Source organism: Dermacentor albipictus, chromosome 6 (genome assembly GCF_038994185.2).
Source record: "Dermacentor albipictus isolate Rhodes 1998 colony chromosome 6, USDA_Dalb.pri_finalv2, whole genome shotgun sequence".
In the NCBI taxonomy this organism is placed as follows: domain Eukaryota; kingdom Metazoa; phylum Arthropoda; class Arachnida; order Ixodida; family Ixodidae; genus Dermacentor; species Dermacentor albipictus.
In genome coordinates, this window is record NC_091826.1 from 99,626,405 (window position 1) to 99,645,339 (window position 18,935).

An 18,935-nucleotide genomic window follows, 5' to 3' on the forward strand; every position below is an offset into this window, starting at 1 on the left:
GACAAAAGACTCTGCCTAAGGGGTCACTGAAGTCTGCAGGTTTTTTCGCTGGTCGACGAAGCATGCAAAACAAATTGAAGTGAGCTGAACATACAGCAACACATTCATTCTCTAAGCATAGGTTCTCCGTACATTTAGAAACAATTTTTAATTGTCTACCTCCTTCTCTTCCGAAAAATATATTAAACTTTGTTCTGCGTGTGTATTCAAATGTACTCTATACGCACATGGTCTTCACAGTTGAAATTTAAAGCAATCCATGCTGAAGTGAGTAAATATTATGAGGCAGCCGCTGCTAGTGCTTCTAGTGCGCCTGTCCTCTTCTTGTCAGGATTCGCAGAAACGAAGCGAAATGAGGAATGAAAAGCCGTTCACGTCCGCGCCAACGATGACGCAAGCAGCTATAAGCCACAATAAAATAATAAATGAAAAGATCGAGATACCTGAAAGGAAACCTCAAATTATGTAGCTGACAAAACTGTGGTAGTGACATTTCAGGTGTGTTGTAGAGCGGGGGGGGGGGGGAGGTGAGAATGCTTCGGCATCGCCTGAGGGAGGGTGCTCTGCGCCATCCGGCAAACTCTACGGGGTGATCGGGCCCCGCCCTCACCCCACCCCCACCTCTTAACGCCTACGGGACACCCTGTACACATTTATGGCATCAGCATGCAAGTGACGATGTTTCCTTCCCTAATAAATGTTGCAAATAAATAGAAGTGTTTTTAGTGAGTCATTAGCTTTCCTCACTGGAAAGAGAAGCGATACCGAGACACATGCCATTCACGTGCATTTAACACGCCTTTGATGAACGACGGCCGAAAGGGTCACTAAATCTACCGGTATTTTAGAGGGCCAAGAAAGTACACAATGCGTTTTTATGGGAGGTGAACATACAGCAACATATTCACTCTCTTGGAACAAGCTATACTTACCCTTAGAAATAATTGTTAATTGGCTACATCCTTCACTGTAACTATATAACAAAGATTGTCCTATGTACACATATAAATATATTGTCTATGCGCATAGTGTGTACAGTGAAAATATAAAACAATGTTGATGTGACGAAATCCATATGAGGCAGCCACCGCTCGTACATCTAATGTACTTGTTCTCCTATTGTCAGAATTAGGAGAAATAAATAGAAATATAAATTAAAATCTGTATATGTCTGCTGCAACAATGATGCAGTAAGCTAATAGCCACAATAAAATTTTAAGCGAGAAGGTCCGGGCCGGCGAAAAGAAACTTCAAATAATGTGGGTGACAAAACTCGCAATGACGTGTTAGGTGGCGCAGGGTGGGGTAAGCTTCGGCATCGCCGGGAGTGGAGGGGAGGTGGCTCAGCCCCTTCGGAAGACTCCAGCGGAGCTCGGCTGCGCCAATAGTCGAGTGCGCCAATGCAGCGGATGATCTTGTAGTGTCCCAAATGGCGGCGTAAAATCTTCTCGCTAAGTTTTCGTCCTTGTATTGCGGTCCATACCGAAACATGGTCCGCGGGCTGGTACACGACGTAGCGACGTCGAAGGGTGTAGCGTTGGCTGTTGGTCCTCTGGTGATTCTTGATGAGCAGGCAGGCGAGCTGTCGGGGATCTTCGCGGCGCTGGAGATAGGCGGCGACATCGAGATTTCTTCACTAGGGACCTGCGGCATCAGTGCGTCGACAGTGGTCGTCGGGTTCTATCCTAAAACCAGCTTGAACGGTGTCATTTGAGTCGTTTGCTGAACTGCCGTGTTACAAGCGAAGGGTATGTATGGCAGGACTTCATTCCACGTCTCGCGCTCTACATCAACGTACATTGCTAGCATGTTTGCGATTGGCCAGGGTCTTGTTCAGCCGATCCTTAAGACCATTCGTCTGCGGGCGGCAGGTATTTGTCCTCCTGTGGCTTCAGTGGCTGTGTCATGGAATGGCTTGGCTTAGCACCGCTGTAAAGCTCGTTCTTTTGTCAAGGATGAGGGCTTCTAGGGCACCATATCGCAGCAGGATGTTCTCAAAGAAAAATTTTCGCAACGACGGCTGCGCTTCCTTTCAGCAGAAGTTTCGTTTTAGCGAAGCGGGTAGAGTAGTCCGTTGCCACAACGATGCACTTACTTCTGCATTTTGATGCGGGAAGGGTCCCAACATATCCTTCCTGATCTGCTGAAATGGTGGGCAAGGAGGCTCGGGCGGCTGTAATAATCCTGTTGGCCCTGTCGGTGGTGTCTTGTGTCGCTGACAGTCTCGGCATTTCTTGTCATAATCGGCGACGTCGGCGAGCAGGCATAGCCAGCAACCTTTTCTGTATCATCGATAACATCGGAAATAATGGGAGGTGCCCAGTGGTCGGTTGTCTTGTATGTTGCGCAGTACGTGACGATGTGGTGCTGAGGAAACAAGAAGGTGGTTGGCACGGAGGAGTGAGTTCTTATTTACGATTTGGTTGTTTTGCAGCAAAAATGAAGACAAAGCACGCTGAAGTAGCGTAGGGTCAAGGTCGGTGTTGCCTTCGAAATACTCGACGCGGCTTTTTATTTCCGGGACTGCTCGTTGCTGTTCGGCGAAGTCTTCCGCTCTCATTAATCCGAGAAAGTCGTCGTCACCCTTGCGATCTTCCTCCGGTGGGTAAAAGGTTACGCGTGATAGGCAGTCGGCATCAGATGGCTTCCGTCTCGAATTGTAGACAACACTGAGGTCGAATTCCTAAAGTCTCAGACTTCATCGTGCAACGCGTCCTTGTGGGTCTTTTAAATATGCTAGCCCGAACAAGACATGGTGGTCACTTAGGTCATTGAAGGGTCTGCCGTATACATAAGGGCGGAATTTCGGGGTAGCCAAAGGATCGTAAGGAGTCGAATAATTGGCTTCAACTTTCCACAGCGAGCGACTAGCCTAAGCAGTGACCCTTTCAAATCCGTCTTGCCTTTGGACTAGGACAGCTCCGAGGCTTAGACTTCGTGGGATGCTACTGCGAGTGAATCTACATATTCGTTTAAGGATAGACCTTTGTGACCTGGCACCCACACTAAACGAACGAGTTCGGTTTCAGCGCCTTCGTCCAAGTGGGCGAGAAATGGTGATGACTGCACGCGTTGTTTAAGCTTTTGGAAGGGCTCGACTTACGGCGCTTGTCACTTGAAATCAATGCCTGATTTCGTGAGGAAAATTAATGGCTTGGCGATGCGCGAAAAGTTCTTGACGGAGCCCTTGTAATAGGCACATAAGTTAGGGGATCTGCGCACATACTTGTTGTCGGTGGGCTGTGAGAATTTAGAAATGGCAGATGCCTTTTGCGGATCATGGCATACTCCGAATTTGCGGCTGATAAGGTCCACGACCAAAAGCTAGTCGTAAGCGAAGCGGCACTTTTCCAGCATCAGAGTCAGCCCTGATTAATCGATTGTTTCGAGTACTGCACCAATCTGCCTAAGGTGATCATCGAAATCCCCGGCTATGAAAATACGTCATCTATATAGACGAGACAGTTCTGCCACTTCAACCCTGCTAACACCGTGTCCATCACTAGCTCCAACGTTGCAGGCGCCGAGCACAGTCCGAATTGCATGACATTGAACTTATAGAGGCCAACCAGCGTAATGAACATTACCGTTTCGTGATAGGTTTCATCGGCTTCTATTTACCTGTAGCCAGCTTTGATATCCTTCGACGGAAAGCATTTAGAACTATAGAGCCGATCTAGTGCATCCTTTATCCGTGGGAGGGTGTAAACGCACTTCGTGAGCTTATTCACCCAACCATAATCGATGCTGAAACGTAGGGTTCCATCCTTTTTCTTCAACGATACTACACGAGGAGGCCACGAGCTTTTCAACTGCTGGGTGATGTCTTCGCTCTGCATTTCATTTCATCGTCTTTTCGCCTTATAGCTTCACGCTCTCGCGTGGAAACTCGGTTAAGGCTCTGGTGGAGTACATCTCTGTCTTCATTGCTTGGATGACGTCGTCGTCTTCGCTGGCTATTTCGAGGAACACCTTAGGCGGCTTGCAACAGTACTAGAGGCAATCAAATCATCAGGCCTCACTCTGAAGCCGGAAAATTGCCACTACACTTACCTTAAGCTTCTGTTCTTCGGCCACGTCATCAGCGAATCTTCAGTCCGCCCTGACGCGCACAAGACAGCTGCCACCGCAATGTTCCAGCCGCCCATGGACAAGAAGGCAGTGCGTAGATTCCTTGGCATATGTGCCTACTATAAACCCTTTGTCAAGGACTTTTCATGCATCACTGAACCGATAACACACATAACCAAATGTTATGTTGCGTTCAAGTGGGAAACGCCGCAGTCCGACGCATTTCAAGAACTCAAACGACGCATGCAGACATCTCCAGTAGTTGCGCACTTCGACGAGGACGCCGATATCGAAACCCACACTGACGCCAGTAACTTAAGCCTCCGTGCCGTCCTAGTCCAAAGGAAAGACGGACTTGAACGGGTGCTTACGCTAGCAGGTCGCTGTCAACAATGGAGGGCAATTATTCTGCGACCAAAAAACGATGCCTTCCCACCACTTAAACTACAGCAAAATTTCGCCCTTACCTATGTGGCCGGCCATTCAAACTCGTTAACGACCATTACTTCTTTTGTTGGCTAGCAAATTTGTAGCACCCTTCAAGACAGCTGGCACAGGAGAGCCTCAAACTGCAAGAATATCACATCCCTGTCACATAAATGTTCGTAGGTAAACACTCCGATGCCGATCTCCTATCACGGACCTCCATTGACCTGCCGCCGCCGGATTTCGAGCATGACGACGCCTTTCTTGGAATAATAATCGCGGTAGATTTCGCTGAGCAGCATCGAGCAGACCGAGAACTAAAAAGCCTCGTAGAGTATTAGGAGGGACACACCGATGCTATCCCTAGGGCATTTAAGCGAGGACTGTCCTCTTTCTCACTACAAAACAACCTACTCGTAAAGAACTGCTCGCCAGTCCGCCCCAACTACCTTCTTGTTCTTCCCTCAGAGCTGCGTCCAGAAGTATTGCACGCCCTACATAGCGATCTGACAGCTGGGCACCTTGGATTCTTCCGAGGGCTATCGAGGATACAAGAAATGTTCTACTGGCTACGCCTGACCTCCGACGCCGCTCGTTACGTGAAGACATGCTGAGCTTGTCGAGGACGCAAGGCACTACTGACAAGGCCAGCGCTATTACTAAGACCAATCGAGCCTCCCAATACCGGCCATTTCAGCAGATAGGGATGGTGTGGGCCCCTTCCGACGTCAAGAACTGGAAATAAATGGATCGTCGGGGCGACTGAATACCTAATCCGCTTCGCGGAAACAAAAGCTCTGCCCAAAGGTTGCGAAGCTGAAGTGGCAAAATTCTTCGTCGAGAACGTACTGCTGAGAAATGGCGCCCAAGGGGTCCTCATCACCGACGTAGCAACGGCCTTGACAGCGGATCTCACAAAAGCCATTCTACAATACAGCCGGGCAAGCCGCAGAAGAACAGCTGCCTACCACCAGCATACGAATGGTATTACGAAGCGTCTGTGATAGGACCCTCACCGACATGCTACCAATGTACGTCGATGTTGAGTACAAGACCTGAGATGCGGTCCGACCGTACGTAGCGTTCGCTTACAGCACAACGGTGCGAGATACAGCGCAGATCTCGCCATTCAAGCTGCTTTACGGAAGGAACCCGACGACGACTCTCGACACCATGCTGCCGGACGTCGCTGATGTAGAGACGAACCTATCTCCAGCGTGCCTAAGAAGCCCGACAGCTCGCCCGCCTGCGGATCAAGAAGTAGCAGGGGACTGAATGCCGACACTTCATCCTTCAACGACGCTAGGTTATGTACCAGCCTTGCGACCGTGTTTGTATTTGGACCCCAATGAACCGAGAAGGGCTTAGCGAGAAGCTTTTATGCGGCTATTTTTGACCCGACAACATCGTCCGACGCATTGGTGCACTCGACTATCACATCGATGCCACTTATGGCCTGAAATAGTCCATGTTGGGGGACTTAAGCCGTTCTCTTAGCGTTAATGAACTCTGGGACTTTGCGGAGCGGAACTCTGGACATTCTATTTTTGGACTGTTACATTGGTCTTTGTTTCTTTGTTGTTTTCTCACTTTTGTTTAATAAGCGTCCTTTTGTGTTTCACTCTCCTATGTTTGTAGGATGGGGATGGTATTTTTAAGAGGGGGGTTTTGACACGCGTACTAGTTTATCTTTATGCAGTGACCATGGTTCACCGCCGCATAGTACAGGACGCGCCTGCATGTATCGGAAGTTTCTCGAGAGTTATTGATGGTTCTATCTGCTCTCTCTTGTCACCGAACCTTGTGTAATCCAATTTCATGGAATGACGCGAATGCTGGAGAAGTTTCTGGAATGCATGCGGACACCAGCGATTACTCCGAAACCTTCAATTACTGATGTTTAACTGGATGCCCTTGACCCGCTGGTGAGATTTTCGACGATCGCCGAACATGTCGCCGCGGCGCCGCTCCTTGAGTGTAGCCTGTGTTTCAGGGCACGGGTACGCCCAATATGAGTGAGTTTCACCATTTGCAGTTTTCCTATTGTGTACGTCACTATCACCACCGTGTGGCAATACCAGCTGATCCTTCATGCGTGCGCTGACTGTAGCGGCATGGCCACCAGCGGAGATCAGCTTCGCGAGAATATCTACACCTCGAAGGGCAGCATTGGTATGCCTTCGCAAACAAACGCGTCCGGCAATTTGCTTGCGTATTAACACGTCACGATTCTGACGGAATATTTCTATTGGCGGTGAATGTCTAACAACTAAACACGACTGACTACCACGAAGATGAGCGAAAGAGCCAAATAAACACTGTCGCTTGAAAAAAAATGTTGCTGATAAAGCGAAACCTTGAAAGAAATTGAAAGAAATTGCAAGCTCCTCCGACGGTGTTTCAGCGGTAAGCGCGGTCGACGTGCGGGCGCAATGCGTTTTGATACCGGAAGCAACTTCTCCTTTGCAGCTGGAACATGCATCAGTTTGACATGCACCCATGTTTGCGCCATGTGTCGGCCGTTCAGTATGAAGGCTAAAGACCAACTGCCTGACGAAGTCCGTACACCCATTGACACACATTGCACGAGATACATCGCCATGAATGCGTTGATACCTTGTAACACAGGAATGATTGCTATTTATTATCCTTGTATCTATAGACTTGGGGATTCGCAGCGCTCTTGTAATGAGGAACGGCGACAACCGCTTTCGGGCGTCACACCTTGAAGCTGCAAGAGTTGAGACCGTGTCGTGTCAACGTTACGCGCACGAACGCTTGCGCGCACAATGCTCCCATCGCTCACGATGCGCACAAACACAGGAAGGATTAGCCCTACGCTCACTTCGCTCCTTTGCCCAGCGACTGCAGTGGGATGGCGTGTGCCATTCGGCTTTGTCATTTTCGTAGGTAAGCGCACGGCACTCTTCTCCCAACCTCCTCACCAGCCACACGTGAAGGACACATGCGCCGCCATCGATACCGCGACAGCAGGACAGCGACGTAACAGCGCCAACTGCGGGAACACAGTTCATGTGTTCGCATATATTCGGTCGAAAATAGGAATTGCAACTGAGAAGTGATTATTATTCATGTACGTCTTTCATTTTGTGCGTGGAAGTTCGTAATCGTTTTCACGAGACTATAGACAGGGATTATGGGTTTGGGACATTACAAAGAACCAGTTGAGGTTAAGAACACTTGCGAGGTTAGTAAAAAAATATATGTTCGAGTAATTTTCAGCTGCTGGTTAAAGGAACAGAAGGGTATTTTGGAGGTCAATGTTTCTTCCCAATATTACTGCATAATTTCTCATTTGATATGCAAATATAAGTGCGGACGTGTCCGTTGACTGGATTCGCAACCAACGTCCGCTCACGTAATATGCAGCAAAGGTAAGAGCTCAGTAATCAAGATCCTTCCGGTGGTACCTATCGCTTTCAGGGGCTCATCACAACCAGTGAAACTGCAAATGTTAACGCCACTGAACCAATGGTTCAACGCCAGGTTGCCACGAGGGCCGTTCATCATGAATTCACTCTACAAGTAGCACCATTTAAAGCAGATGCGGAACTATCTCCTCGTAAGGCAACAAACGAGCTCACAACCCTGGCTGAATCTACAGGATTGATCATCTCCCAGTCTGCTGACGGCGAGTGCTTTCCAAACGACGGATACAATCCCAGACTCGACATTTACATGGCCTTTGCAGATCCGTTCAACGTGGGCAAGAGATACCTAAAGCCTGTACCTGTAAGCATGGATTTTGAAGCGCTCATAGAAGAATATTTATACAGGCAGTTCAAGTTTAAGCACCCATTTAAAATCCTAGTATTTTTCGCCACCACAAAGTTCGTTGCCGCTGTTTGAAGAATGAACAGAAAGATATGGCTCCGGACCACCTTCTATTCACCACTTCAAATGCACGAAAAATGCACTTTTGAAACACTTATTCGACCAATTTTACCGATATTCATTGCACTGAGGAGAGGAAGCGAAATTCTAGTCATTCTACAAAAACTGATGTCTGGCTTCACATGTTTTCAGTGCGGCCAATAATTGGCGTCTTCCAAAGCATTCGAATAGTGTTAAACATTCAAATTATTTACCTGGACCGAAAACACACATCGCGTTTGGTAAACAGCGCCGGTTATTCTCATGCGAAAATATTTCATAGTACTTTACTATTTACATGAAACAGGAACTATGATTGCGAACGTTTTCCGATAGTCCTGCTCGCAAATTAGCGGTGTATTACAAATCGGTGAGCAAGACATTATATTGGTATACTTTTGATTATCCGCATTGTCGAATAGTAACGTGCAAATTTTTCGTATTTCATGCGCTTTATTTCCGGATTGGCAAAAAACTTTTATGCAGCACGTATAGAGGATTGGAACGCTGGATCGGGTGTTATTTACTATCGCCGACTGCTCTCTCAGTAATACTTTTGCTCTGAATATTATATGGAACGAGGTGATTAATAAGAAATAATGATTTATGCGTAATAGAATAGCATGACTTGCTGCTAGCCAGAGCAAACACAGTCACTTTGGTCATGTCCTTCTACGTGGCATTTGGGCATTTGCATATTTTTAAAAAGTGGCGCAAATTAGGAGGAATTCATGGTATTTTTCATGGTTTTTTGGTAATTGTTCATAAACACTGCCATCTGAAACGCGTTTGGTCCTGAAAGCATAATAAATAAAAATAAATGAATACATAGGTTATGCCCATCAATCCCTAGATCATAAATATAAGACTGACACTTCGCACACTCGATAGGTGCAGGAACGCCTTGCGTTCGGTGTAGAACGCATGGAAACGCCTGCACGGAACGTTGCAGGAAGTCATTTTTATTTCTTTTAAGCATACTGCAGCCCCGTAGGAACTGTTGCCGGAGTGGGTACGTACAAAGGACAAAATGAGAGTAATATATAAATATATAAACAGAGAAAACCTATCAAAACTATACAAGTTCAGCAAAATAAATCGTGTAAACACGAGCTTTCTGTCGCTAAATGTAGACACATTGTTATCGAGAGGCACACAACGAGTAACGCCGCCTAAAAGCCTTCGAGTTCAATCGTCCGGAGAAGGAAGCTGAACACGAAGGTGTTGTTTGCAGTATCAGTATAATGGAAAATTTATCGTTAATTCGAGTTCACAATTATTTAATAAACGTTGACAAGCTGTTTGCAAGGCGATAGAAATAATTGAAGATACATTGTAATGTTTCTAAAGACTGGGTACCCAATGTTGTCCTCTGCGTTACACCGTGTCAATGGCAGTATTCATGAGCCGTCGCGAGAACATCTGAACATCTTAACATGTACACCTCCCGGAATGCCTTGTTCTCGTCACCCGCAAGAAAAAAATTATTGGGTAGTTCACTATTCCCTGAAGAAACTACTTAGCAGAAAAAAAATATCAGCTACAGTACACACCTTTAGGAGAACGCAGAAGATTATTGTGTAACTACCGAAATAAGCCATAGAAATTCATTTCTTTCCGAACGAATAATTGTTTTTTTTTTCATTATGAACGCTTACATGCTCTCGTACACGCACACTTGTATTCTAGAAAGTTTTTACCTCACGTATTTGCCCTTTTTTATTATTGTTGCTCGCTTGCTGGCATCACCGATCCCTTTGTACAGAGGTGGCTGTAGCGAGTGCTACTGTCCACCGCTCCGTTGTACCGCTTTTAGCCACTAAGTCTTCCATCTATTTGACAAATATATCTGTTTGCATCACATTGTAGAGTAAGTGAACTAGCATTTATTCGTTCCGCAGATTATGTACAAAACGAAGCGCTTCACCGGAACTGTCCGAGAAACATTTATTCTTGATGAAGCCCTGGGAAACAACACCATCGTTTCCATCATCCGTGAATCCGCTGGAAGTTACTCCCTCATGGCCTGGCTTGTGGACCCCTTGGGAAAGAGGTGTCACAACTGTGAGGAAGTTGAAAGCGACGGCGAAAAATCACTCACCATACCAAGCCCGGCAATGGTACGGCTTTACCGTAGAAACCAGTATTGATAGAATATGCGGATTACTTTTCTTCGGATATATTTTTTTTACAAGTCATCGCTCATCACTTGCCAATCGTGGTAATACTGTAGGCGCAGTGCCCTTTGGAAAGTGAATAAGTGTTGTACAGTTAAAAGAAGAAGACCGATAGAAATTTTAATGTCCCATTCGAGGTTCGAGTACCATTTCAGTTCAGACATGCCTGTTTGAATTTCTTACTTAAACTAAGCTCCCAGTTTGTTTAGCGTCTCTCACACTGTTCTGAGTGTAAACATGAATGCAGAACTTATGTTATACTCCACAACCCGGAAAGCTTGATATAGCTCAAGGAAGCCTAGATTTCGCTCTCGCACATGCTAACGGGAAGTTCACAGCAACACAAATTGTCAGAGTCTATCAGGTTTGAAAACGTTACCTGTAGTGAAGAAGGGGTACGCCATAGTAGGCAACGCCGCCTGTGCTGAGAGTCCGTGTCCTGCTCCGACGGTCGGCCCAACCATCAGTGGCTAATAAACACCTTTAGAAATGATGGAGTTCGTTTCGGCCTACAGCGCCAATCCTGGAACTTCGGTCCCGTGCCCTACGCTCAATCATGCCTGAAGACACATCGCAGCAAACGCCCACTCCTCAATCCCAGTCAGGGCCTCCTCAGTCGGTCATGTGCTGCGATGTACCTCGCCACAGGGACCTTGCAGTTTCAGCGGCGCGGACGAAACGGAGGCCGACAACTGGCTCACGACATATGATAGGTTAGGAGCCAACATCAAATGTGACGAGCCCGCCAAGCTGTGCTACGTGCCCTTCTCTCTCGCGGGTGCATCTGGAAACAACCCCGAGGCTGATCTTGCTATCCGTACTTATTCAAGACCTCTTTAGTGGCTGTGTTTGGTCGCCCTGCTGTGCGTAAACTGCGAGCAGAATCGCGTTAGCAAGAGCATGAACCGCAGCCGGGTGAATCATTTACCGGTTACATTGAAGATGTACTGGGCTTTGCAAAGTCAATGCGACGATGTCGTAGTTCGTCTAAATCAAGAATGCCGTGTAGGCGATGGCGAACAAAGCATAGAACATATTACTTGCCAAGAATCTTCAGTCAGTGACAGACATCGTCACTATATGCAAATGCTACGAGGAGCTACGCAGGCAGCGCTCGTTGGCACGTTGCCCGTCTTCGCTCGACGACCTCGTTGCTGGTTTGGATACCATCTCCGACCAGTCAGCGTTGTTTGTTGAAATGAACGCGTGCGTTCGGGCGGAAGTTGCACGCCAGCTCTCCTTGATGTCCTTGGTTTAGCGGCCGCATCTACAATAGCCTGCATCGCATCTTATGTATCCGCTCCATCGCACGATCGAGCAGGAAGTCGCCGACATCTCGGCAGACCATCGCCAGCATCTTGTTCCGGCTGTTCCACTAGGGTACGCGGACATCGTTTTGCCGCCACAACAGGTCTCTGCGGCTGCACCACTCAGCTACGCTGATGTCGTCGCGAGCACCCAACTATTCCCTCCAAGTATGCTCCTCTGTTATGCCGAGTTCGTGCCTAGGACTGGTCTGCAGCCCCGCATGCAGTATTGTCAGCAGCTGCCCCGCACAATGCGTTCTGTGACATGGATGGGACCTGCCCCGGCAGCGTACTTAGAATTGCTAGTACGTACAGCGGGGCGTGCCACTTGCGGTGACGACGGACCTTTGCGCGCATGCACGACTATGAACCCGTGCGGAAAAGGAAATGTGAGGATTTTACGTCATTGGAGGAGTTTCTTAGAGCACCTTATATGCGTTTGTCCTTAGGCGTGCCGGCAGAAGTCGCGGTGCGTGGCAGTGCTCAACTTAGCGTAACAAGTTGGTGGCTGGGCGTAATTATATTTATTCAATCCTCTCTTTCATTACTTGTAACAACGTGTCATTATTTCGCATTATTGGTAGCGCCTCCAGGACATGAAAGCGGAAACGGGGAAACCAAAGCTATAACCCGCACTACTCTGTTAGTTGGGACTCGCCCAGTCCTCCGCGTGCTAGGGGTGTATAAGATCGGCTGTCGGTTATCGCGGACAGCCAATTCTTTATGCGAACACATGCTGGCACGCTTGGGTCTCCGCGGCATTCACCCACGGACTTCACTGCTTCCAGCTTTGATACCCCCGCTAGCCCTTGGGTGCTCTGGAGATCCTGCACCGCCTACTTTATTGTAACTTCAGGTACTCTCCTTAGGTCTCCATTTGCTAGGTGCAGTGCTTCTAAAGAATCCAATCTATTTTCGCGATGAAAAAAAACGGAGCCGCTAATTATACAACACCAGTAAAATCTTGCCCCTTCAGACACAGCGATCATCAAGTGGGGCGTCTGAGCCCACTGCCTCACCGCACCGGCCCCCAGCGGTAGAGCCTAAACAAAGTGGACCACACTCCGCAATGCCGGCATGTCTAGGGGACAAACGACTACAACATGCGCTAAGAAAACACCTCCATAGCGCCTAGGCAGACTCATATATTCAAGGAGCAAACGCTCCCAGATATCTCTCTCGCGCCCACTCTTACTCGCGCCTGCGCACAAACGGCTGGCGATCCCTCAAATGAACGTCTCCGCCGAGGGCTGCGCCCTCCGACATTGCATCTGAGATTCAAGTTTGTATATGCTGCGACGCGGGGCTTCCGCCACAGTGAACGCGATGCAGCAGTGGGCAGTGACACCCATTTGGTGATAGAAGTGCGCATCACTTGAAATGTGGTACATCCGAGGCACGTGAAAAAACTTGAAACGCTTCAAGAAACGGTTGTGCAACGTTAGGTAAGGATTGCGTGCAGGCCTTTGACAGCACCACGTCTCGCTGCCCAAAGCTTTGTCACTCCATTTTCAACGATGCTCAAGAAGGATTCATGCAGAACGTGGACACGCGCCACATCAAAAAGGAAGAAAACGGTGGCCCCATTTGATCAAGGAGCCACGAAGTAGCCGATTCCTTAGAGCGAGCTTCTTTAAAAGGTCCTTTGATGTGTGTGCTGCCGGCAACAGCCCACATCACTGCACCCAAATATAGACAGTTTTCTTTGACCTAAGACAAAAAAGGGTTATAATTAGTGAAATCTACAGGTTTCACTTATCTAAATTATTCTTAGAACCGACAATGCTATCCTAACCAGCAATTCTAAGTATCATTTACAAATCTACCGTAGCCGTATTGCAACACATGCAGATATGTGGTCTGGCGGTGCCCCTTTTATGCTACCTCTGCAATGCATCTGAATCCATCGATCATGTTTATTATCACGTTGGCAATTATTTGCTCATCGAAAACGATGTCTAGAAATTCCGCTTTGAAATCTTAAGACTGCCTTTAAGCACTAATGTTATTCTCTCCCTTGGAGCAACGGTATTAGTATACAGCCACCGGAAAGTTTGCCTAGGCATATTTCAATTTTTGTGTGACGCAAGAAGACTGGCATATTATTTGTTAGTCTCCATATTTGATTTATTTCATCTTCATATTAGAAATTTCTAAAAGTAAAAACACGTTCACAGGTAAAATATTATTATTCAAAACCTAACCTGTTCATTTTTATGTATATCCATTACTTTATGTGTTTCAGTATTAAGTTCTTGTTACTTTTCCTGTCAAGGCAAGGCAGACTTTTATAATAAACACTACATTATCGCATTCATTATTAGTTTATTTCCCATTTTACCTGACATGGTTGCTCAGTGGTCATGATGTTAGGCAGCTGATCACGAGGTCACGGGATCGAATGCCGGCCACAGCGGCCGCATTTTGATGCAGGCGAAAACACTTGTGCACTTCGATTTAGGTGCAGGTTAAATAACACCAGGTGGTCGAAGTTTCCGGAGTCCTCCAATTCGGCTTGCCTAATAATCACAGAGAGGTTTTGGCGCGTAGAATACAATCATTATTTTTTTTCATTTTAGATAATTCATTTATTTTCTTCTTTTGCGTTAGGTATTTATTAACGAATTTATTTTATTTTTCATTCATTTTACTACCGGATTCGTCGCCTATCCCCCTTAAGAGGTTTGTGCCATTAAATGCGGCTTCATCACCGGCATCATCCGCATGTGTTCAGGCCACAGCAATAAGAACGACATGGCAAGTTTTTGTTGCACTTTAAAGTGCATATTTCCGAGAACGCTAGTACGATCAGGTAAGACTTAGCGTCGCATACGTTATGCGGAGCGCGCACTCATCCAAAATATTTCGACCGCCCGCGGAGTGACTAAGTGCATGCCACGCAGAATGAGAAGCGCGCATATATTTGCACAAGTGCGTGCATAAGCCTTCAAACCATGCTTCAAAGCATAAGCCCTTCCCCGCTGCCACGCGCCAGGCTTAGCTCTGACGCCCGATTTTTCGTGGCACAAGATTTTCTTATACCCGCTATGCGTGAACGAAAAGCGCGTGGCCAAAACGTAATTGTCTCGTCTCTTATTGGAATAAAGCTCAGAGCAAGCATGGAACTCTACTAAAACACCGAGCTTGTTACGGTCCTTCTGTTACGAAAAGTAACTTACCAGTTCTGATGGCTTCAGCGCATGGCTTTTGTGAAATGCGGCGAAGCATTCAGTGTAATGCTGTGATACAAGTGAGAATTTACGCGCCTACGCAGTGTAAAAAACGTCTTATTATAAAAACTGTAAACTTCCCTTGGCCACGCTTCTGGCCTTTGTTATCCCAGGTGCTCTTCTGAGGCCTCCAAGCTGAATCCTACAGTGAGTCGCAGCAGAAGGAAGGAGAGAATTTGCGTGCCTACTAAGTGTATGCAACATGTTATAAAAACTAGAAACGCCACTTGGCCACGGTTGTAGTCTATATTATTATCTCAGATGCGCACCTGAGGCTTCCGTCTGCCGGTATTTTTTTTTCTCTTCGTATACAATTTCACCGCAATACCTAGACGTATAGAGAAGAAGAGTTTTAAAGCACGTTCACCATCATAAAATGCCCAAAAGGCCTCCCGCTCGCCCAAGAAAAGCAAGAAGAATACCTACTGCATCACAAATGACGCAAAAGTTTGTCAATAAAATGTAAACGGAAACAAAAGCTTACTCTTCAGAAATCATCCCTCATATTGTATATATACGAACATGTTTAGGTTTTTTATTGGCATTGTATGGATACAATTTTTTGAAACCACTGCTTATTCGAACCAGGCATATAATCTGAAAAAAGTGCAAAAATGCCGTATTGCCTTTGGTTAAGAGCTCAAGCGTAAATACTTGAACGACATCTGGTACGCTAACGAGAGACCTCAAAGAAACCACCTGACAAAACAAAGCAAGTGTAGATGTTATCAACTTGATGACAGTATAGTTGTTCTACACTTCCTATTATAACTGGGAGATCATTCAACTAGCCTAGGAGAAACAGTGTACTTACTGGGAAGCACTTCTTAATTAGCTCTTAATTCTCAAGACGTGCTTAAGTAAGCTTGAGTTTATTATATGTGCGTGAAGGAGTGGGGTAATTGAAAATGCTTTTATATAAACCTGTAACGTTGCAGAGCGTCGTCCTCACGAGCAACAGTATACTTGAACGCTGTTATTTTGCCATCAAGCCTGTTTGATGATTTAGAGCATAAAAAGACGTATACAAATACATGCAAGAAGAAACGCATTTCAAGATGGTGAATGTGCTTCAGAAAGCTTCTCCACAAATACTCATGTGCACAGCGTTGACATTGTATACCAAGCGAAAAGAAAAATAGCGGCAGTCTATGCGCTCAAGTGGGCCTCTGATTTAACAATAGACTACAGCCTTGACCCAGTGGGGTTTCCAGTTTTTATAACAAATTCTCCATTTGCTTCACTGCAACTCAGCGTAGCTTCAGCCTGGGGGCCTCAGGTGAGCACCTGCGATAACAATAAAGACTAGAAACGTGGCCTAGTGAGGTTTAACATTATTATAATAACACGTTTAACACTGCGTATGCGCGCAAATTCTCACTCGTTTTGCTGCAATACACTGAATGCTTTGCTGCATTACATTAGTGCTGTGCGTTGAAGCCATTAAAAATTACCATTTTCTTTGAACTTTTCCTAAGAATCGAAGCAAGCTCGGTGTTTTATTAGTTCCCCGCTTGGTCTACGTTTTATTCCAATAAGAGACGAGACCAGTACGTTTTGGCCACGCGGTCTTCCTTCACGCATAGCCGGTATAAAAAATATCCCACAAAGAATCAGGGGTCAGAGTTAAGCCGTGCGCGCTGCTTAACTCTGGTTTGAAGGATGCTTTAAGGGCTTATGGACGCACCTCTGCAAATATATGCGCGCTTCTCATTCCGCGTGGCATGCATTCAGTCACACTGGGTGGCGTCGAAATATTTTGAACAAGTGCACGATCCGCCTAACGCTTGCGGCATTAAGTATTACCTGATCGTACTAGCGTTCTCAGAACCATGCACTCTGGACTGCAAAACACCTGCCTGGCTTGTTTTTTTTTTTTCCTTTGTACTTGCACTGTACCAGTTTTAGAAGAAACACTTAGCGCGTCGTCCTTATTGCTGTGGCCTCAGCACATGGCTCCACGATCATGCCGCCGGCGTCTTCTTCCTTATAGATATGGCGCGTGTCCACGTTCCGCAAGAATGCTTTTTAAGCGTCGTTATAAACGGAGCGTCGCGGATTTCGGCAGCGAAGCATGGTGTTGTCAGAGGCACACAGGCCTGCCTATATGTTGTCGCCTCCCTGACAGTCCTGCTCATTTTACTCTCAAGTCTAACAATATCCTGATCCACTTAGTGAATAAGTACTCGAATGCATACATTTTGTTCTTTGGAGATTTCAACTATGCAAAACTTGACTGGTTTTCTGTGCAACTACGTTCAAACCCAGTGGGTGCTAAGGACTTACTTGACGTTTGCCTTAACTTTAACTCAATGCAATTAGTAACTAAACCAACACGCGTAAGATAGGCTAATCAGAACATTTTTGATCTTTACTAAACACTCATCCCGTAGATCTGTCAACCACTACCTACCCCCGCGACATCAGTGATTATAACGTAATCCCTGTCACCGTCCCATTATTCCCAGCTTACGCCGTTCTTACGAAAACGTCATCAGCCGCTATGACAAACGCAATTAGGCTGCAATAATTCAAGAAGTACCCAACTTTTATGAAATATTCGAATCAAGTTTTTATTCGCGCTCTGTGGAAAACAACTCATCGCTCTTTCAGAATAAACTTAACGCCCTATCAGCGAAGTACATTGTAACTATAACCGTTCGCACTTACCGACATCAGCCATGGTTTAGCAAAAGGCTTAAAACTTTCGGAAACACAAGGAAACGTCTTTTTCGATCCAAAAGAATAAAATTAAACCCTGATGTCTGGAAAAGCTACTACGAGTCTCGACGTGTCTACTTGGACACTATCCACAGACATGAACACTCGTTTTATGATACCGACCTTCACCACATAACTGATAACCCGAAAAAAGTTTGGCAGATCATTAATCCCCACACAGCCAGTACTATCAGCATCCCCGACCAAATGGGTGATCCTTTATCAGACGCTGACTGCGCTAACGTTTGTAACACAATATTTTCTTCAGTTTTCACCATGTAATCCGATACGCCCATTCAATGCATTTCTGCTCCTCCCATGGCAGAATTGGCGGCCATAATTTTTTAAATAAACGGTACCTGCAGCCGAACAGAAGACCTCAACATGCCATCGTCTGCTCGCCCAGACAAAATCACTTTAAAACTTAAAAAAAAACTTTAAAACTAAAAAACACTTTAAAACTAAAAAAAACTTTAAAACGAGTTCCTATTACCTGATTTGTACACCGGAACGACCTTGCGAACTTTCAATTCGATGGTTAGGTTACCAGTTGTTAACGACTGGGAAAACAGCAAGGTTAAAAAAGAAACAGAAAGATATCTGTTTCTTTTTTAACCTTGCTGTTTTCCCAGTCATTAACAACTGGTAACCTAACCATCGAATTGAAAGTTCGCAAGGTCGTTCCGGTGTACAAATCAGGTAATAGGAAATCGCCTCTAAACTACTGCCTGATTTCCATAACAAGCCTCCCTTGCAAAATCGTAGAACATGTCATTTTCTCACAATTAATGGACTTTATCGAATCAAACGTTTTTTTTTCTTTCATAACAGCACCATTTGCAAGGCATGTTTTGTGAAAACCAGTTGGCCATCTCTCTTCATGATGTGCATTCAAACCTCGACACTAATACACAGACGGACGCAATTTTCCTCGATTTCGCAAAAGCCATTGTCAAAGTAGCTCATAAACACCTGCTTCTAAAACTTTCACAGCTGAATATTCACCCTAACATTATAAGATAGCGAAATGAATGTGTTACTAATCGCTCTCAGTGTGGGTGAATCAATAATAGTACTTCTAACCCGCTTCCTGTAACATCAGGCGTTCC

General features: G+C 46.0%; 1 protein-coding gene across 7 annotated transcripts in view; it reads left to right on the top strand.

Annotated features, from left to right (window-relative positions):
* The window catches only part of LOC139061306 (calcium-activated chloride channel regulator 1-like), a 210,257-nt gene that overhangs the window by 129,058 nt on the left and 62,264 nt on the right, over nt 1-18,935 (top strand). For 6 of the 7 annotated variants that reach the window (XM_070541087.1, XM_070541091.1, XM_070541088.1 and 3 more), the window contains 2 exons: nt 7,942-8,250; nt 10,293-10,511. In XM_070541087.1, coding sequence (XP_070397188.1) covers nt 7,942-8,250; nt 10,293-10,511 — 528 coding nt within the window. The remainder of the gene's footprint in view (nt 1-7,941; nt 8,251-10,292; nt 10,512-18,935) is intronic. The other variant, XM_070541093.1, reaches the window with a different exon arrangement.